Genomic DNA, 21,261 nt, shown 5'->3' on the forward strand with positions numbered 1-21,261 from the left:
ACACACCCCTGACCTGCAGAACATCTCACATCTATGCACCCACACACCCCTGACCTGCAGAACATCTCACATCTATGCACCCACACACCCCTGACCTGCAGAACATCTCATATCTATGCAACCACACACCCCTGACCTGCAGAACATCTCATATCTCGCACCCACACACCCCTGACCTGCAGAACATCTCATATCTCGCACCCACACACCCCTGACCTGCAGAACATCTCATATCTCGCACCCACACACCCCTACAGAACATCTCATATTTATGCACCCACACACCCCTGCAGAACATCTCATATTTATGCACCCACACACCCCTGCAGAACATCTCATATCTATGCACACACACACCCCTGCAGAACATCTCATATCTATGCACACACACACACCCCTGCAGAACATCTCATATCTATGCACACACACACCCCTGCAGAACATCTCATATCTATGCACACACACACACTCCTGCAGAACATCTCATATCTATGCACATCCCCCCCCCCTCCCCCTGCTGACCAGTGCCCTCAGTGTGGCTTACCTCCTGCTGATCTTATACACTGCCCTCACTGCCTCATAAACAGCCTAGGAAACTAGCTGCCTCATAGAGCCTAGCAAAGGAAGATAGCTCCTCCCACACTGGTCACATGGGCATGATGTCATCAAAGGTCCTTTACACCTCCTGGACACTCTATTCCTGCTGCTGTATGTAACAGTTACAGTGCAGGGCGGGCCGGCAGACAGGCAGGGGGGCGAGCGGGGGGTAGGATGGATGGGTAAATAACTTACTTACCCATCCAGATGGCGCCCCCTGACGTTTGGCGCCCTAGGCCATCGCCTACCCCTGCCTACTCTTTGTCCCGGCCCTGCTCACATGACACACAAGTGGCACAAAAGAAAACTCTCATATAGCCCCGTAAACAGAGAAGTAAAGATATAGCGTTCAGAATAGGGCAATTTTAAGCATTTTAATTTTAAAAAAAGTTTTATATGTAAATTGGGTAATTGTCTTGACACATTAGTTTTACTATAACTTACAATGCACAATGTTATTTTTTATTTTTCCTTTCCTCCCAAAACTAGTATCTTTTCAGTTCTGCCAAATATGGTAAAATAAACAGAAAAATCACTATAAAGAACAACTGAACCCACAAAAAACAAGCCCTCATATGGCTCTGTAAATAGAAAAAAAGTTATGGCTCTTAGAAGGTTAAGGGAGGGAAAGAAAACAAAATACTAAAAAGATGTGTCCTCAAGGCCCAAACAGGTTGGGTCATTAAGGGGTTAAGGAAGTTTACTTTAAAAAAAAAAAAAAAGTTAAATTGCTACAAGGATTTTGTTCTATTTGTGAGCAAAATAATAACTTTTTTCCATGTGAAGCTGGTTCCATTTTTAGTTATTGACACGTTTTAGGCCTCTGTTCCCTGAACGACTTTTTTTTATACCTCTGACAAATGATGGTAGATGTGAAAAGTCATTTCTGATGATCATTTCCACATGATGATCCTCACTAATGGACCAGGAGCATCCCTATTGTCTAGCAATGACTTTCATTGTAAATGGAACAGTTTGGAACATGGCAGCAAGATCAATGAAGGTGAACAATAAATGATAGTTTTATGTTTGATCTTCCTTATACACACTGACCACTCATTGTTGTGATTGATTATTGAAACTTACTGAAAGTTAATCATATCAATAATTGCACAGTGTATAAGGGCCATACCAAGCTGAAAATGTGTTTTCTTATATAAGGTTCTCATATCCCCTTTTAACACAGGTCCATGGTTCTGTGACTTCCAGCAAAGTACAATTGTTATTTCCTGTTTGGGAAACCGATGACATTTGCCATTTTTGCTTGTTTTAGGGGGGAGAAAAGCAGAAAAAAACTTTTAGTCAGATCACATCCATCAGTGTATAGGTCAATGGCTACTTCTCCAGCTTGCAGAAATAGGTTGCTTGTAGAGGAGAAAAGGAACTGACCAATTCATTGCTGTAAAATTCTTTTCTTCCTTTCCTTTCATTTCTTGCTTCCTCACTCCCTTCTTTCCTTCCTTTTTCACTTGCTTCCTTCCTTCCTCCCTCTCTTCGATCCTTCCTTCTTCTTTTCTTCTTCCTTCTTCACAAACTTGCTGTTTTTTTTCTACATAAAACCTATAACAATCCCTAGATTTTAGTCACAAAACAAAATCAAATTTACTTTGGATGAAGGGTGGGCACTTCCACAGTCACTGGCTGTTATTTTCAGTCTGACACGAGTCGTCAGCATTTGTTGGCTGGGAGATGCTGTAGGGGGGTGGATGATGGTGCCAGGCTGCAGTGACCTGTCCGGGGAAGAGGAGGCTTCTCTTTGCTGTCTCTCAGTCTAAGGCTGCTGTGATGAGGCAGGGGCCGGATAAATGGCCTCAGGGGGCCGCATGTGGCCCGCAGGCCATAGTTTGGGGACCCCTGATTTAGAATAAGCTAGCATCGGCACACATGGCCTTTGTATGATTTGTATCCTGTATTTATCAGCCGTTTTTCCCCTCTTCAGGCCTCTTCTTCAGACTCTAAATGTCTGTATCCCTGAACTTAGCTACACAGTGACTAGAGTTTAGTTGCAATAATATCTCCTATACACCGTAAACAGAAATAATAGGAAAGCATTGCCCCCTTTCTGTCCCCCGTCCCCCCCACCCTTTCACATCAAGAAGCAGCATGGAGGACTTTACACATCAGAACTGAACAGCGTAGCTCTATACCTGCTCGTGGGATGAGATAGAAGTAAAAGCATCATGTAGGTCTGTGCCTCTATCTCTCTACAACTGTTTCCCCCTCCATTCTCAATTCCATCTCCATAGACCTCTATGGGCCACAGCTGTAACATGAATCTAATTCATCCTTGTCTCCATCTCTGCCCCTCTGGTTTTACCAGTGAATTGAGAGTGATAAAACAGTGCAGGAGGAGGGTGCAGGGTGTAAGGACATGCTTCTGATGAAGTGGACGAGGACACATTTCTATGTTATAAGATGCATTAAAACCATTTCCATCATCATCTGTAATATTGATCCAAGGAGTAAATTGAAGCAATAGTTACATTTTTATTATGCTATTATGACTAAAGTGTTTCAGCCTTAAGTTTAATAGTAAATCACATACTATATAGGGTCAACCAGGAGCTTCCTATACTATACACTGTTTAGTTACAAGAAGCTTGATGCAGCAAGATCCAGGAGCATTTCCTGTGAATTAGCAGTACAGGTCTGTCACTGCTCAATCCATTTCATGTTGTTTGCTGCTATCGATCTTGTCTCCGTGATTAGAACTGGCAGGAATTAGTTTGCATTGATCTGCTTTCCTGTTTTTTCATTGTTGAAGCAGCTTTATTTATCCGAAACACTGCACGGTATCCATTTTGTTAATAGAGTATGTCCTGCTGTCTTTGCATCTGTGTAATACTGCTGTTTGGAAACAGGGTATTTATTTCAGTGAACAAGGCTGCAGTGGCATAGCATCCACTTTCTTCTTATAATGTTCATCATGATTTCTTTTATATGGATTTTCATTACCATATTACTTATGTTGAATATTTTTGGTCATTTTTCACTTGTATATTGGAAGCCCTTGTGGGCAGACACCTCTCTACTTCTGTACCAGCCTGTTACTCATTTAAGGGGTATTCCTAGAAAAATTCACTTTTCTCCTACCCACAGGATAGGGGAAAAGTAGGAGATCGCGGGGGTCTGACCAGTCTATAGCTATTTTTCCCCTATCTTGTGATAAAGGGAAAAGTGAATTTTTCCTGGAATACCCCTTCCCCGAAAACACTACCCGTCGTCACTAGGGGAACATATCCATATAATAAGATATCTAACCGGTATCTCAAAAAGAACAGAACATGGTAAATGTGAAAAAAGAAAAAGCAAAAAAGAAGCTAGGGGAGGGGAAAGGTAAAGAGGAGGGGGTAGAGGGAGAAAAGCACAGTCCACTGATCACTCCACTGATCAATGATCACTCCTACAAGCAGATTCCTGACTACGGCTGAGGCCAGTGATTGGCTGCAGTGTGTTCAGTACATCATCAGGGAAGTATGTCATGCCATATGCAGTGGGGAGGACTGGAGTGACTTCTTGAGCTCAGCAAACAGAAGAACAGTGTATTTTGTTATTTTAATACCCTCTTGTATTCTCATTAAGGTGGTTAATTTAGTAATGCTTTCCACATGATATAATAAGTGTATCCAGAAACAATATACTTTGGGACTGGTCCACCTGATGAACTAGATGCAATACTTTTAAAGAAGAACTAACAGCAGGTTAGAGGAATTAGGGTATGATATGTTCTTATAGGGCAGGGCATGCTGTGTAGGTATTGCACGCTCGAGTCCGATTGCTCGGCATTTGAATACCGGTGGCTGAGGCATATTTTATGGATAAAAAAATCTATGGATATTAAGCACAACAAGTATTGACATACTACAGTATTCATATTATTTGTACTTCAATGTTTTTCAGACGTCTTCACTCCAACTACTTGTACTGTGACTGTCACCTTACTTGGTTGTCGGACTGGTTGCGGCAGAGACGAACTATTGGCCAGTTTACCTTCTGCATGTCTCCTGTGCACCTGAGAGGCTTCAATGTAGCAGATGTTCAAAAAAAGGACTTTGTTTGCACTGGTAATTATATCATGGGAATTCTTGGTACTGATTTTGTATAAATAGCATATGTATATAGGGACAGGGACAAAAAAAAACATGCATTTGTGTGCATCCGTTTTGATCAGTTTTTCCATCAACTTTTATTAAAAAGAAAAATTGATCAAAACAAATCCTTATTTTTAGCGTACACAAAAACGTGATCAACCACATTTTTGTGTATGTGAAAAAATGGAGGCGTTTTAATCCATATTTTTATCCGTTTTTTTATAATGTAAGTCAAAGAAAAAACGGATCAAAACGGATGCACACAAATACAACAGTTTTTTTCATCTGTTTTTCATCCGTATTTTGCAAAGAACAGATGAAAAAACAGACTGCAAAAAACGCAGTGTAAACCCAGCCTAATTGTTGCTGGATCAGCTTCTGGCTTTGGCTAAAAAAAAACTGAATTAAAAAAAACGACATAAAAACTATGGGAAAAACTGCCACAAAAATTGCAGTGCAGACTCCCAATGATAGGTACACTTTTGGTCACATTTAGTACCCACATATTGGTAAGTGTAGATTTCAGTGGGAAAATGGCTATGGGTTAGGAAGGTCACTTTAAAGATAACATTTATGAAAACATGCATTAGTCTTAACATTGATAGGCTCCTAATTGTTGTGGAGCATAATAAAACATCTTCATTAATGGAGAAAAGAGTAGTGAAGGACAGTATCATTATTACCATCTATTAGCATTCAGGCCAAAGCCAAGTGACATCTTTAAAATCTACTTGGTGTATTTTAATTAAACTACAGTACAGGAGTGAGAGCTGCTGGTTTCTTCATTTGTTCCAATATGTCTTATTATGCTGTGAAATTGCAGCTAATTGTATTTCTGCTATAATTATCGGTTGTATTTTTTTATTTTTAAAGGAAAAAAATCTTCCACTGTTAGTGTACTGACGCAAAAATAAAGAGTACAGCGGCAAATGTAAATGCCAAGATATATGCATTATATAGCGTGCAATACTGCTGAAGAAAAAGCATACCATTTTATCAGTGTGTACCATCCCACCACAATATGGTGACCTAAAAGTGAATGTACCATAAGGTGCATTTGTTTTAAGTGTTTCATATGGATAGAAGCGAGGGGAAGCAAGTGCTTCTGTCCTTTTTTTGAACCGCTGCTCGGTTCCCGTGTACCACACAGTTTTATTCCCAGGCACTGGCCCGGGCTGAAGCACTAGAGGCGCCCCCCAGTGGCAAGTCCTTTAGAATCAATGGAGCTGCATCACAGAGGGGCGGGGGTTTCCTCCTACTGGGGGCCGGCTCACCCCTAGTGCCTCAGCCCCAGCCGGTGCCTGGGAGTATAATAGCGCCGTACGCTGGAAACGGGACGTGGTTAAAAAAAAAGGACCGCGGCATTGGCTTCCACGCGCTGTTCTATCCATATAAAACAATTAAAGCGAATGTACCTGATGGTACATTTGCTTTAAGGGGATGGACTCTACACTATAGACATGTCCATAGTCTAGGGGTGTCCCTTTGAGCAGTGTGCACATGCACAGTTATAATAGTTCTATTGGATATGCTGGACAGTTCTTTTGTAACACTGTTAGTGTACTGTCTGATCTGATAGAGTGCATTGGATTCTATTGGCTTAGGAGTTTATTAGAGTAACGAATACATTTGTGTTAACTAGGCACAGATAGTTGTAAAGGATTCATTGTGGCACACACACACACACACACACACTTTAATTCCACTGTATTGTAAAATGAATAAACTTTTGTTTATAGCACTGGCAATCTTCCCTTTTGAAGTGCTTGAAGAGTTGCTGGTAGAGATACATCTTGATTTTTTAGATTGGTCAGTAGTTGGTGAATAGAGAGACAACTATAGAAAGAAAGCAATAAAAAATATGCTCCATGGCAGGGGGTGGGGTTAAAATAATACGTATGCTATACTCACCTCCCTGGTCCTTTACAGCTGCCATGCTCACACTCCTGGTCCTCCAATAGTGTCTGCTTCTTCCGGTTTCTTTGTCTTAACCCCAGGACCTGCTCGCTCAGTCAGTGGCTGCATCAGTTTTCTGCCTTAGTCACTGATTGGCTGAGCGGGCAGGTGCTGTGGCATCTGGACGGCACAGAACCCAGAAGAGCATTCATGCAGCAGCTGTGGGGGACTGGAGGTGGGTATAGCATGTTTATTATTTTGTTTTCCCAGACTACCCTTTCAAGCACAAGTGCTGAAGATCCAGTTTTAGCAGAATTATTTCCACTTATAGATGAAAACAGTCAATAAATAATCTTTTTATCCACTGTCATTTTCCCTTGCTAGACTTTCTGTAGATGCTTCATACGTCAAGTTCGGTTTCATCCAGACATAATTTATTTTTTTGCCCATTCCAAAATGTTCTTTTCAAGCTGTCATCTAAATTTTGGTTTTACAGTCCTGTTTGGATCAGCTAATAAAAAATACTGTACAGCAATATACATTTCTGTACCTGTCATTTTATCCATCTGTCTTTATTGTGGTCTACCCAAAAAGTCTGGCAATATAGTGCGATTGTAATGATTGCTATTCCATCCACGCCAATCTGCAGCAGTGAAACCAATTGCATATGTATGACTGTACATGAAATACATTTAGCACTTCTCCTGCTATATTTCATAAGTTTAGGAAGTGATAATGCACATTTCAGAGGCCATATTTATTCATGTGTGTTTCTCAAGTTCCTCTACTTACTGAATGCAGCCTTTTTAACTCGCTTTGGAAATCCAACCAAAACAAATAATATGTAATAGATTCTCTCTTTTCTTGTTTGCATCTAGTCCACATAATATTGACAGATGAAAAGAGGGATGACCATTGGTTACAATCTGTTAGAGCTAATGGAAATTCAAACACACAGACACCAGCTCTCAGCGGAATCCTTGACATTTTTCAAACACAGGGACAGGACTTTCAGTAATTTTTTTTTCTTTTGTCAAGAGACTTTGCCCCTTCATGTACACAGCCAGCCACTAGCGATTTTCATTTTTCCTTTCTTCTTTTGGAAAATGTATCTGCATATCAGACTCTTGACATTTAAGACTAAATGCATCTAAACACCTTTCTGAAACTGCAGTGTGAAGAGACCTAGGTGAGACAAGGCGGCTAATAAAAGATGGAGAGCCTTGTGGTTACAATATAATGTGCACCTCTTTATTGTAGTGTATGTGCATGTGTGTAGTTCTATTTTATACACTGAATAGAGTCTACCACCTTTCAGGCCCTGCTTCTGGCTTGGCAATTTATTAAACTAGGTGTTACAGGTCTTAAAGGGAATCTGTCAGCTGTGATTCACGTTCCAAACTGCTGACACTGTTGGATAGCTGTTAGGACAAGACATTTTTAAATATATTCATCTGTGCTCCTATAATGTAGAAAAATTCTTTTATTCTCTGGGGCAAAGTGCCAAAGAGGCTTTTTCAAGCCCCTTAAGTACTACAAGTTGGAATGCTTCCTTGCTCCTCCTCCCATTCCTATCACTCATTTGATGGACAGCTTTGTTTTTTCAGCTCTGTTTATAATGATGTCCATAATTTTAAGTCTAAAATAACGGACATTATTTAGCTGTCTGGCCTTAGTGGTGTTTGTACATTATTCTAGTTTGGGATTACTAATTGCCCTTTGGGTGTGACTTAATTGAAAAATCCATTGAGTTTAATAGTAAAAATGGAGAAAGAAAGATGGAAAAAGAAAAACTGTGTGTGAACAACTAATAAGAAAAGTCCGCTGTTTGCAAAAGACGTCCGAAAATAATGATCATGTTCATTATTTAGTCGTTTGCTGTAAAAACGTCCGTTATTCAATGCATTGTGTGTATTGGACGTCAGTCTTCCCATTGAGTGCAATAACGGACGTTATTTTAAATACCAAAATCGGACGCCTTTTCTCTATTTTTGACTTTGTATGAACATAGCCGAAAGCTGATTTCTAAGCAAAGCCAGACAGGCATGTCAGTAGTCAGTAGGGAAAGCCTTCTTAATACTTTGCACCAGAGAATAAAAGCATATTTTGATGTTATGGAAGCACAGACACATATATGAAGGAACCATGTCTCTTATTGACGTAACAGCTATCTAACCGTGTCAGCAGTCTGGAGCATGAAATGCAACTGATAGATTCCCTGTAAGAATGTAAGAACTGCTTAAGGCTATGTTCACACTACGTACATTCACACTACGTTTTCAGGGGTGGAACATAGCTTTATTTTGAGTGGGATCCCGGCCGGAGCGTACACACATCGTATGCGCTCCGGCCGGGATCCCATGCGGCGCCGGAAAAAACTGACATGTTAGTTTTCTGCGGACGGAATTCAGTGAATTCACACAGTGAAGCTAGCGGCTCCGGCCGCTTGCTTCACTGTCTGCTATGGGAAGCTCTGATGCGGGCGGGCGCTGATGCACCCGCATCAGAGCTCCGGTTGGGATGATCCGTGCAGAGACCGGCCATTCCGTGACCCGGCCAGGGTCACGGAATGGCAGGTCTCTTACGTTGTGTGAACATAGCCTAAAAGTTAAAGGAAACACGTCATAATGAAAATGCCATCTAGTCTAGCAGCATCATGTTATGGAGCAGGGATTGCTGAATAGATTGTTTAAGGGTTGTTTGGGGTAAAATTCAGTACAACTTGTAACTTATTGCTTGAAATCTCTACTCATTCTGAGATTAGGAGTCCAGTGGGCAGTCCTTATCAGTGACTGGCAGCTATCTCTTTATGCATGCTTGTGAGTAGGACCAACCACTTGACTCCTAAACCCCATCTGAGCAAAGATTATAGCTAATACATTACAAGTACTGATTTTGCTTTAATAAACTGTATATCAAACTTGATATTCTTGATCAACATGACAGCTTCCCCCTCAGTGTTCAAAGGGCTGAATAATTCGGAATGAGTTGCATTCAATGATGTTCATTTTGGTGTTAACTGCTTTGTCAGCTCAGCCTGACTGACATCTGGTTTTATGGCTATGTCTGGGCCGTTGCAGTTTTGCTTGATTGAAGAACCATGCCAGATAATGTATGGGTGTAATGCATGATCTTACAGTTTGTCCTAAATTACCAGTGGAACCGTGAATTACATGAAATAGGCTGAACACAAAGACAGGCTTATCTTTCTAACTATGAATGTCATCGTGTCATCCTGTGGATAAAAGCGTGAGCTGCTGACACCTCTGTATTATAGAATAATAAACCTATTTGGGAATATACCAGGTTAAACTGAATGCTCCTGTGTCCCCTGCAGTCTCATACACATTAGGATACATTCACATGTAGCGCGTACACTTCAGATTATTTATATTGATTTACACAGCATAAAATCTGCAGTATAAGGCTGGGTTCACACTACATTTTTGCAATTTATTTATTTTTTTGCATAAAATGGATGGAAAAACTAATGGAAAAACTGATGCATTTGTGTGCATCTGTTTTGATCAATTTTTTCATTGACTTCTATTATAAAAAAAGGATCAAAATGCATCCATTTTTTTAACATACACAAAACTTGGGTCAACTATGTTTTTGTGTACATTAGAAAAACGGATGCCTTTTTTTAACAATGGAAGTCAATGTAAAAACGGATCAGAATGGATGCACTCAAACGCATCGGATCGAACGCAAAAACGGATGGGGAAAAAAATGGATTGCAAAAGCATAGTGTGAACCCCGCCTAAGTGACTATTTGAAGTGAATTTTCCCTATATAAGCTGATCAATCCAAAATTTTGAATTCAGAATTGTAATGTTTCAAGGGGTTGGGGCTTGTTCACCTTCTGATAGTAGAGCTAGGCTCAGCAGTGAGTATACATATAACAGTACTATAATTCTGTGTTATAGTGATGTTTTTCCTGGTCTCAGATGAAGTGTATCTCTTTCAGTAGAGACAGGAACTATTTCTTACTAATATTGTCGGGTGATTTTACAGGATCCCAAAATGAGCCTCCATCATGTAATGCCAATGCAGTGAGCTGCCCATCTGCCTGTGCCTGCAGCAACAATGTGGTGGACTGTCGAGGGAAAGGACTTACTGAAATCCCAGCCAATCTACCAGAAGGCATTATTGAGATGTAAGTAATCATTTTATTGTAATGTCATTAGCTCTGGCATGGCTTAGTTACACATGAGCCAACTGCACCTCTGTTATAGCCGTTCTACAAATATCAAAGCCTATACAACAGAACACTTTGTTGCTTTGTGTACATCATTTATTGTTCTCTTGAGTCATGATTCATTTTATACTGATATTTTAATCACTACTATATACTACAGCTATAATACATATACAGTGCATTTCAGGATACTGGTCGCAATATAAGACCAGAAAGGTTACAATGTGCGCTCAGTATGGCACCCGTCACTAAAACACACCTCTGTATTTACTATCTTAATCCATTCATTGAAAGATAAAGAGGACTTTCAGTTTACATATTGTAACCTTTGCAGTAAGTATTTTCCCAGCCAAAAAATGCAGAAGGGACATTTTATGACAGCTTTCAAGCAGAGCACAAAGGCATTGTTAATAGAGCGTGGCCATCTCATTTGTAGACTCTATTCGTGTGACAGCCAAGAATTATCAGTACTGATGCTTCACTTTTTTCCTTGCCTGTGATTTATCTGCGTTATGGAGAAGACTGACAAACCATTATGCGTTAGATGTTGTTTGAAGTAAGAAAATTGCTACAAAACTGTTCCTGTAGCGCGCAGGGTAACGGATGCTAACCCATTCCTATAATAAAAGATAGCCGAGATAAAATGAAGAAAAAAGAGGCCCCAAAACTGGATGCAATTTCGCCATATGCCATACATGTTTTTCGTTAGGCCATGGGACAGTGGCTAGATGCTTGTTGTGCCAGATGAGAACAAGGAGAAAGTTGCCTTATGCATGGTCCCAGGGAAGGCTATTCTAGCAGGTGTTTTATAAAGTCTTTATTTTTCATTTGACAGCAGCCATGTTATTGGGGTTAAAGCAACTTTGTCAAAGTCCTTATATTAAAGGGGTACACTGGCGAAAATCTTTTTCTTTCAAACCAAACAATTTCAGAAAGTTATATAGATTTGTAATGTACTTCTATTTGAAAATCTCAAGTCTTCCCATACTTATAAGCTGCTGTATGCCCTGCAGGAAGTGGTGTGTTCTTTCCAGTAAGACACAATGCTCTCTGCTGCCATCTCTGTCTGAGACAGGAACTGTCCAGAGCAGTAGCAAATCCCCATAGAAAACCTTTCCTGCTCTGGACAGTTCCCGTCTTGGAAACCTAAAGCGACTCTGCACCCACAATCTGACCCCCCCCCCCTCCAAACCACTTGTACCTTCAGATAGCTGCTTTTAATCCAAGATCTGTCCTGGGGTCCGTTCGGCAGGTAATGCAGTTATTGTCCTAAAAAACAACTTTTAAACTTGCAGCTCCTCCCCACCCTCTTCGTCAATAGGAATGCTCCAGGCAGATTGCCTCGTATTCCCCACCTGTGGCAGCCCAGCACATGGGCTGGATCGTTAAGCACCTGTGCAGTGTTCAGCATGGAGAAAATGTTCCAGTGGCATTCCTAATGATGAAGAGGGTGGGGAGGAGGAACGGAGGGGTGGTGCAAAGTTAGGGCACAGATACTCCCGTTAGGCACAGGGCTGCAGATTTAAAAGTTGTTTTTGAGGACAATAACTGCATCACCTGCCGAACAGACCCCAGGACAGATCTTGGATTAAAAGCAGCTATTTGAAGGTACAAGTGGTTTGGGAGGGGGGGTCAGATTGTGGGTACAGAGTCGCTTTAAGTTTGGATTGAAATGGATCTCATAAAGATGGAAATGGACCTCCTCTCATGACATCTATTTTGCACCAGAAGAGCCTGGTGATTATTTTTCCACTCTAGCAGCCTCTGGTCTGCCTCTCTTATGTACACCCTTTGCTCAGCCCATACAAGCTTCATGGCCCCTTCTACCATCACTGTACTATTAGCAGCAGTTCACTTGTAGGATTGTTGTTTTACAGCAATGTACTGTTGAAACATAAGGGGGAATTATTAACGTTATATGCCTGTGTTTTTGGTTTATAAAAATAGCATATTCTTGCAGAAGCCACCAGTTTGTGCAAAAAATGCCAATTTACACACCTTCTCTTGGTGGTCTTAACATAAAGGCGATGTGGCTGTCTGCACCCACCTTACTTACTACAGTTAGGGAGCTGGCATAAGTTCCATACCAGTTCTTGACCGATGCACATTTCCATGCGCAGTGCACAGCAGCTGCTGAAGTGCCAGATTAATATTTATTTTTATTTAGTTAAAAAGTTATCTTCTTACATGATTGATGAAATTTATTTTGGGGTTTTTGAGATCACAGATTTATGATCTGACCACATAGACCATCAATATCAGATCATGGGGATTGACCTCTAGAACCCATGCCAAACAGCTCAAGCTCAAGTGGTGTGACCTCATTGCTATTTACATGGCACTATACATTGAATAGCAATAGTGCCAGCCTTGTCTGTATACTGACCATAGGGTAGGCCAATAATATTGGAAGCTTGGAAAACTCCTTAATTCAAAATTTAAGTATATCTTGTACTGTATATTTTAGCATTTAAACATTTTGGTTTATCTTAAGATAGTTTCAAAATTAGGGGAATACATCCTCCATTGAGCACCGTGAAAGAGAAAAATCCTTATTATACATAAAGATTGCGGAATAATCATTTACAATTCGACAATAACTCTCTACCAGTAATATCTGCTATGGGATGTGTGACATTGATAAACCTCCAAGCATTTGGACTCATGGTTTATAATGTCATTTGAAGCTGCAGGATGAAATTTATGGCCTTGCTGCGGGCATTACCCTTTAATTTATCTTGCTCGCTGCCCAACAGAGTTCATCCCATAATGTTCAGGCTATAATCCTAGAAAAAATGGCCATGTCAACAGATAAGTCTAAAAATAAAAATTCTGAAGTGTCTCATGCTTGTTCCTATTGTTATAGTTTATTGGGACAAGGAAACATAAAAAATAAGAATTCTAGGCTAAGTTCCCACTATGTTAACAAACCGTTTATTATTGGGAAAAGGCAGTTGTTTATTTAATGACGGCCGCAAATAATGATCATGATCATTGACGTCATTATCAATAAACTTGATAAATGACAGCCTGTTACCTTAGTGGGAACATAGCCTAAATTTGTAACATCAAATTCTACTTGTTTAGTAGGGTATAAGGAAGTGAAAGAAATGTTACCATACATAAGAGAACATGCTTCTCAACACAGCAGCGGTAGTGAAGGTAGTCTCTATTTTATTTATTGTAGTAACAAAAAAGCTATGTAGGGAAGGCATAATGATGTAAAAGAACTCACTCTTTTTTATATCCATGCATTAAGATTTGAACAATACAAAAAAAAAATTATCATATCGACAGTTCTGTGTTAGTGACTTCAAAAGAGAAGCATTTAGAGGAGTTGATTTCTGACCAGTGTGGTAGGAAAATGTTAAGATGTATAGCTATAGATATAACCAGTAGAAAGAGGGAGATTGTAATCCAGCTGTATACAGCTCTAGTGACATCACATCTGAAATACTCTGTCCAGTTCTGGAGGTCTACGAAAATTATAAATTAAAACAGGTTTAAAGATGGGCGACAAAGATGGGCGGATGGTCTAAAAGGGGTACTAAAATCGGTACTTAAAAACTTTTTATACAGTGCCACCCTTATAGAAAACATAATAAACATCTAATTATTACCTTTACATGCTCCCCCGATGTCCTCCTGCGGTGTCTTTGGGTCTGCTGACCGATGCTGCCGCCACCAGTTCTGAGGCAAGCTGATCTTTTCAGTAACAGGCTGTTCAGACAATCGATTGACTGAGATGGGCCAGCACCATGGCCAGTGATTAGCTTAGTGGGCTATCATTGCCAAGTCTCAGAAGTGGTGGCGGCAGCTACGGCCATCGGGGGACCCTGAGACACCACAGGAGGACATCTGGGGAGCGTGGAAAGGTAACAGTAAGATGTTTATTTTGTTTTATTTAAGGGTGGAACTATATAAAAAGTATTCCTAAGGATCTAAATCTGTGTAGTCTTTCAGCACATGCGGTTTTTAAATACCAAGAGTAACCGAATGTAAACATGCCTTATAAACATACTGTATATGAATTCTAAGGTAATTATAAAGGTAATAATATATGGGCTTACTATATGGACTAAGTGGTCTTTTTCTGCCAACCGTCTTTTATGTTTTATAACCCCCCCCCCACACAAAAAAAAACAGCAAATGTTTCAGAGCATTGTATAATGAATTCTGAATCTTAAAGTGTTACTGTCATTTATATTTACTTTTGACATATCGGCCAAAGCTAAAAAAGTGTCCACCCCCCCCCCAACCCCTATTATTAGTTATAGTTGGGTGAAACATGTCAGTGTGCTTTACTCCCCAAATGACAAACCAATCTGATATGCAGGAGTCGAGGTTCATAGACCTGTGGTGCACTGCCGTGTTCTTCACCTGTGCTTGGTTTAACTAATGATCATCGGAGATCTCAGCACTGAGATCCCAACCAGTCCGTGCAACAATTTTTTTTTTTTAATGACAGTACCTCTTTAATGATTATGACCATATTTTTGCTTAGACTTTGTAATGTCATCCTTAAAAGGGTAGTTCAGGGACAGAGGATTTTTTTTATATATATCTGACTGGAATTTTGTTAAACAAGAAAAAAAGTCATACTCGCCTGCTACGTCAGATACAGATGAAAGGATAAGGATAACAACCGTGGCCTCCTCTACAGTCACCAGACACAAATTCTTATTCACATGCTAGTTACATAGAGAGTTCGGCTCACCTACGACATAGATACATATGTTCATGGATTGTATTAACTAAAAACGTAACCATTTTTGTGACTGCTCTGGCATTCATCAGTTTGCAGTCTGCTTAGGCTAAAGGGTTTATTTCCTAACCTGCTTCAGATAAACAACTACAATCTGGTTGGTTGCTAAGCACAACAATTCAATTTCTGTCCTGCATTAGTCGGTAGAAATAAGCTCTTGTGATTGCTATCCACATAAATTGACTTGAAAAGGCACGTAGTCTGTCTTGAGTCACTAGAACATGTTCATTTCGAATTCTGCTGCTACCAGTGACTGGTGAACCAGCTTGTTGTAAGCCAGAAACAGGATTCTTCAGAGTATTATGAGTCGTTCATGTTTGATGGCTTTAAGCGTTTGGAATAGAAATAAGTGTTTTCACAGCTAAACAACTTGATCTCTATTATGCTTATACTATGTTCATTAATAGTGAATTCCAGCAACTATTCCAGCTACTCACTTTACTCTCATCGAAGCTCAGACCTTGTTAAATAGTATTTTTATTGCCTACATTATAGTGTATCTAAACAATAAGATGTAACTTATTGACACATTACTGCAAAGAGGAATTTTGTTGTAAATCTAGCAGCGTGCATTCTGCTATCAAATAAAGGTTGATTGTGCAGAAAGGATAAAATTGGGAACTAGCATAACATCCTTAGACATTGTAAACTGAGGAAACAAATAAGGTCAGGGCGCCAACAATGGTGGGCGCTCCTTGCTGTCCAGGCTAGGGTCATTGTGAACCCTCCTGGTGACCACGATCATTACACACCTTTTTCTAAGGCAATACAAACATGTAATATAAATACAATTTGCAAACACATAGGAGGAGATTTATCAAAGGGTGTAAAATTTAGACTGGTGCAAACTGCCCACAGCAACCAATCACAGCTCCTCTTTCCTTTCAGCAGAGCCTAAAGCTGAGCTGTGATTGGTTGCTGTGGGCAGTTGGCACCAGTCTAAGTTTTACACCCTTCGATAAATCTCCCCCATACTGTATATAACATAAGCAGACACTATTCAGTAGCGGACATGTTGACAAAACATGACTTTGTTAAAGGCCGTGCATTGGAGTGCAAAGAATGTGAGTAATACTATTGAAGAAAGGAATTAAAGGGAACCAATCAGCCCAACTGGGCTGATAACTCCTGTCATTTTATCACCATTATTCCTCAGACACTGAAAGGAAACCAATCAGCCCAATTAGGGTGATATGGTTCCCTGGAACGCTGTATAAGGCTCCTGAGCAGCCCGCGACACGTACTGGCCGTGGCTGCATCAGCTTTATATGGCAGAAAAACAAGTTTTATTACCTGAGCACGCTGCAGGCAGAGGCATGGAGGTACTCATCTGGGCGGCCTGTGTGTAGTCACCACTCTCTGCCTGTCAGCGCGCTCAAAGGGGATGATTGACAGGCAGAGAGGCCCAATACCGGCCTCTCTCTCTCTGTCAATCATGTCAACAAATAATAAAGACATGGACAGTGAACCCTGCTCTCTACCTGCCCACTGTTCATGCCTTCTTGCCACTGACAGCCCTAGGCAGCTGCGGAAAACCACAAGGATGGTCCCTGCACTGATAAAGTGTATCACAAAACAGTGAAAGACAAAACAAACACAATGGGCCAGAGTAGACAATCGTAGGTCTCAACGCTGGGTGGCAAAAGTACAGAATCAAGATCCAAAAGAGTAATCAGAGTCAGACGGTAAGGTCAGGCCAGGCTACAAACAGGAAAGTCAGCAAACAAAGGTCAGAAATACACAGACGATAGCAGAGGTATAAGCTGTAGCAGAGTATAACTCAATAGCCAGCTAGGATTGCTGGAGCTGAATACTACTAATAAAGGATCAGGGATTCAGTCCAGCGGCTGACTGGACCGGGCCCTGATCCTCTACACAGATCACCTGCACAGCAGCAGGGTTAACTCTGAAGCTGCCAAAAGCATAGCAAGCAAGACGGGTGGGGCTGAACAAACCTAAGATACATCAGTGTTCGGGACACTGCACAGAAACACCAAACTCAGTGTCTTCTCAGCTGCACAGCCCAAACCGAGGAGCACCAAGGCACAGTCCTGACAGGTATCATAGTAAAGAGAATGTGAGATGAGAAAAATAAGAGTTTTGGCAATTGAACACTATGGTGCTTTTTGGGCCTGGAAGAAGCATAAGTCGATGTGATGTATTGGAACTTCTTATTTTAATATGTCTCAGCCAAGAAAACATATTTTACTTGTTTTCTTGGATTTCTACTCAATAGATGATGTATTAGGAGTGGGTCACAAATTATTCTATAAGCTAAATTATGGTGGTTACAATTCACACCATCTGGTATTCGTCCTTTATTCCTGTTCAGTTGTTCTTTTCTTTCTTACTTACTATGGTAAAACTTCTCTTCATCCAACAACAAAACCCCCATTGGCAGGCATCACTTAGTAATTCATGACAGCGGAGTGAAGAGGCCAAGAATAGCTTAATGTATTAAATTGTATGTATCTTTATGTTTTGTACACAAATGACAAACCATACAGCGTATCCATTTGTTTGCAGTGTGTTATTTGTTAAGGCAAGTGGAACAACTTCAATAGATGTGGCTGTATTAAATTCATGTGTGTGATTCTGCAAAGCTCACAGAACAATATCCAGAGGTCTGATTCATGAAGACCAGCAATATCTTCCAGTACCAGTTCAACAAGTTGGACAAACAAGCTTCAAACTATTTTAGTATAACCATTTATTTTATTCTCAAGCTGCATAATAAGTGTATGACGCAGATATGTGGTCATCTCAGACCGAGATGGTAAGCAGACAGTACAAATAATATTTTTCTGTCTTTTACTTGTGTTTTGTTCTTAGACGGCTGGAACAGAATTCTATCAAGAGTATTCCAGCTGGAGCTTTTACTCAGTACAAGAAGCTCAAGAGAATGTAAGTGTAATATACTGTGAGAATATCGGACAGGATATTGATTGATCTATTTACAGGGTATTGTATAAAGTCCACCATAAATCTGCAGGCAGTGCCTGTTGTTTACCTCAGCTATGTATACTATTGTTATTGGTGTGAGGCACAGCTGCACAAGTTGAAACCTAAAAAGCAAAAATTTTCCTTGGATCGCAATGGATGCTACTTTATTGGATATTGCATTATATGTGTCACCTGTTACATGTTGTATAACAAAGCTTCAAAGGAGAAGGAGTTGGCATGTATCTATACTGTTAATTCTATGTCACTGTTTGCCACTGCGAAGCAGTATACAGACTTTAACAGATGTTAAGTATACCCAAAAGCATTTTCCTCCTCTGGAAAACAGAGTTCTCACCGGCATGCATGAATTCACATGCAATTAAACAATTCTGTGACGGGTATATAGAGCACCACAGATCCTTAATGGTTTTATTGTTGAATACAACGTAGAAAACATAAAGTCTATAATTTTATTTCTTCTTCTTAAAAAGGCAATAAGTTACATAGTTACATAGTTAGGTTGAAAAAAGACACGTCCCCATCAAGTTCAACCAAGGAGGAGATGGATAGAAGGAAAGGGGGATGGATGATGGGTAGGTTCTATACATATGCATTTATGTAATTTTGGTCTAAGAACTTGTCTAGGCCGGTTTTAAAACCCTCTCATGTTTTTACTGTGACCAGATCCTGGGGTAGACTGTTCCACAATTCACTGTTCTCATGGTAAAGAAGGCTTGTCGCCTCCGAAGGTTGACCTTTTTTTTCTCCAGTCGGAGGCAGTGCCCACTTGTCCTTTGAGGGGGTTTTACCTGGAACATCTTTTCCCCATATCTTGTAGGGGCCATTTATATATTTAGATAAGTTTATCAAATCTCCCTCTAAACGTCTCTTCCCCAGACTAAACAAATGTAATTCTTTTAATCTCTCCTCACAACTGAGATGCTCCATTCCCCTTATTAGTTTAGTTGCCCGTCTTTGTACCCTCTCCAGCTCTAGTACATCATTTCTATGAATCAGATTCCACAACTGGACGGCATACTCCAAATGAGGCTGCACCAAAGCTTTATAAAGCGGTAATATTATATCCCTGTCCCGAGAGTCCATGCCTGTTTTAATGCATGACAATATCCTGCTGGCCGTAGAAGTAGCAGATTCACACTGCATGCTGTTCTGTATTTTATTATGTGAGAATACACCCAGATCCTTCTTTTACCAGTGACTCTCCTCCTAGGACATATGATGCATGTGGGTTATTAGTACCCAGGTGCATAACTTTACATTTGTCCACATTGAACCTCATTTACCAAGTGGACGCCCAAACACTCAGTGTGTCTAAGTCATCCTGTAACATCTGCACATCCTCCATAGACTGTACTGTACTACAAAGCTTGGTGTCATCTGCAAAGATAGACACATGCTATTATTTCCATCCTCAATGTTATAAAAAGTTAATCAAAACTTGGGGTACACAACTTATAACCGGGGACCATTCGGAGTAGGAATCATTGACCGCCACTCTCTGGGTACGATCAATAAGCCAGTTCCCAATCCAGTTACAAATTAGCTTTCCAAACCCATAGACCTTAATTTACCCCTTAGACATCCATGAGGGACAGTGTGAAACGCTTTTGCAAAATCCAAGTACCCTATATCCACAGCCGCCCCATATCCAGGCTATTACTCACCGCTTCATAAAAACATATTAGGTTGGACAACTTCTATCTTAGTAAAACCATGCTGGTTATCACTTATAATACTATTACCCCCTATATATTCCTGGATGTAGTCCCTTATAAGCCCCTCAAATCGTTTCCCCACAAGTCTATGGGTCTATAGTTACCTGGTGAAATCCTAGAGCCCCTTTTGAAGGTTGGCACTACTTTTGCCTTACACCAGTCCCTTGGCACAATACCAGTCACCAAAGAATCACTGAATATTTCATACAAGGGTAGAGAAATTGCAAGGGTGTAATAGAACAGGCCCTTAAAGGGGAACTCCAGGTAGAGGTTAAAAAAAAATTGAAACTTAAACATAATGCTTTACTTACCTGTCTATCCCAGTTTTGAAACTACCAAAAATCCATTTGTTTGGGGGGGGGGGGGTTGCTTTGTTTTGTGCTTCTGTTCTTCCTGGTTTAGCATTTCCCAGAATGCAATGCTTTCCCTCATGTGATCATCACAGCCCCACCCATTACAATCAGTAAAATTAGTGCAGCAGCTGTTTCTGGCCGGTTAGAGATGGTGGATCAGTCAGGGGATTGGGTTATCCAGAGAAGCCTCCTGTGACATCATGCCCTTCCCCCCTGTATGCATCATCAGCAAACAGACGCAATGTGAGACAGAGGCATGGAAGATTTGTGTCCTAGGGGGGATAGCAGCAGGAGCAGGAGACAATGTGAATTGGCACAGGGGCTATTTTTTTTTTTCACTTCCTGGATTTTTATCAGCATCCAGTGTGGCAGAACTGTACAGATACAGTAATACATTGTATAGACACATCTATTTAATTTTTAATGTACTTTTAATAGAAAACAAGTTTTTTTTATCCGGAGTTCCCCTTTAAGTTTGCTTACATTCAGTTTATTTAATTTATCTTGGAACATATCAATAGTAAGCCAGTTCAGTACATTACAAATGTTAGCAGGACTGGCCCACCTACCTCAGCACTGACCACGCCCACCCTGCCTTCATCCTCTTCTTTTGTGTATACAGAGCTAAATAACCCATTCTCAGCTTTCACTTGATCTAAAAGTCACTATATTGTGGTTC

General features: G+C 40.5%; 1 protein-coding gene across 1 annotated transcript in view; it reads left to right on the forward strand.

The window, feature by feature from the left end:
- SLIT3 (slit guidance ligand 3) overlaps positions 1–21,261 on the forward strand; it is a 413,110-nt gene that overhangs the window by 277,497 nt on the left and 114,352 nt on the right. Inside the window, exons 8-10 of the mRNA XM_069970656.1 lie at positions 4,498–4,661; positions 10,602–10,743; positions 18,383–18,454. Of these exons, the coding sequence (XP_069826757.1) occupies positions 4,498–4,661; positions 10,602–10,743; positions 18,383–18,454 (378 nt within the window). The remainder of the gene's footprint in view (positions 1–4,497; positions 4,662–10,601; positions 10,744–18,382; positions 18,455–21,261) is intronic.

Source organism: Dendropsophus ebraccatus, chromosome 1, assembly GCF_027789765.1.
Source record: "Dendropsophus ebraccatus isolate aDenEbr1 chromosome 1, aDenEbr1.pat, whole genome shotgun sequence".
NCBI lineage: Eukaryota > Metazoa > Chordata > Amphibia > Anura > Hylidae > Dendropsophus > Dendropsophus ebraccatus.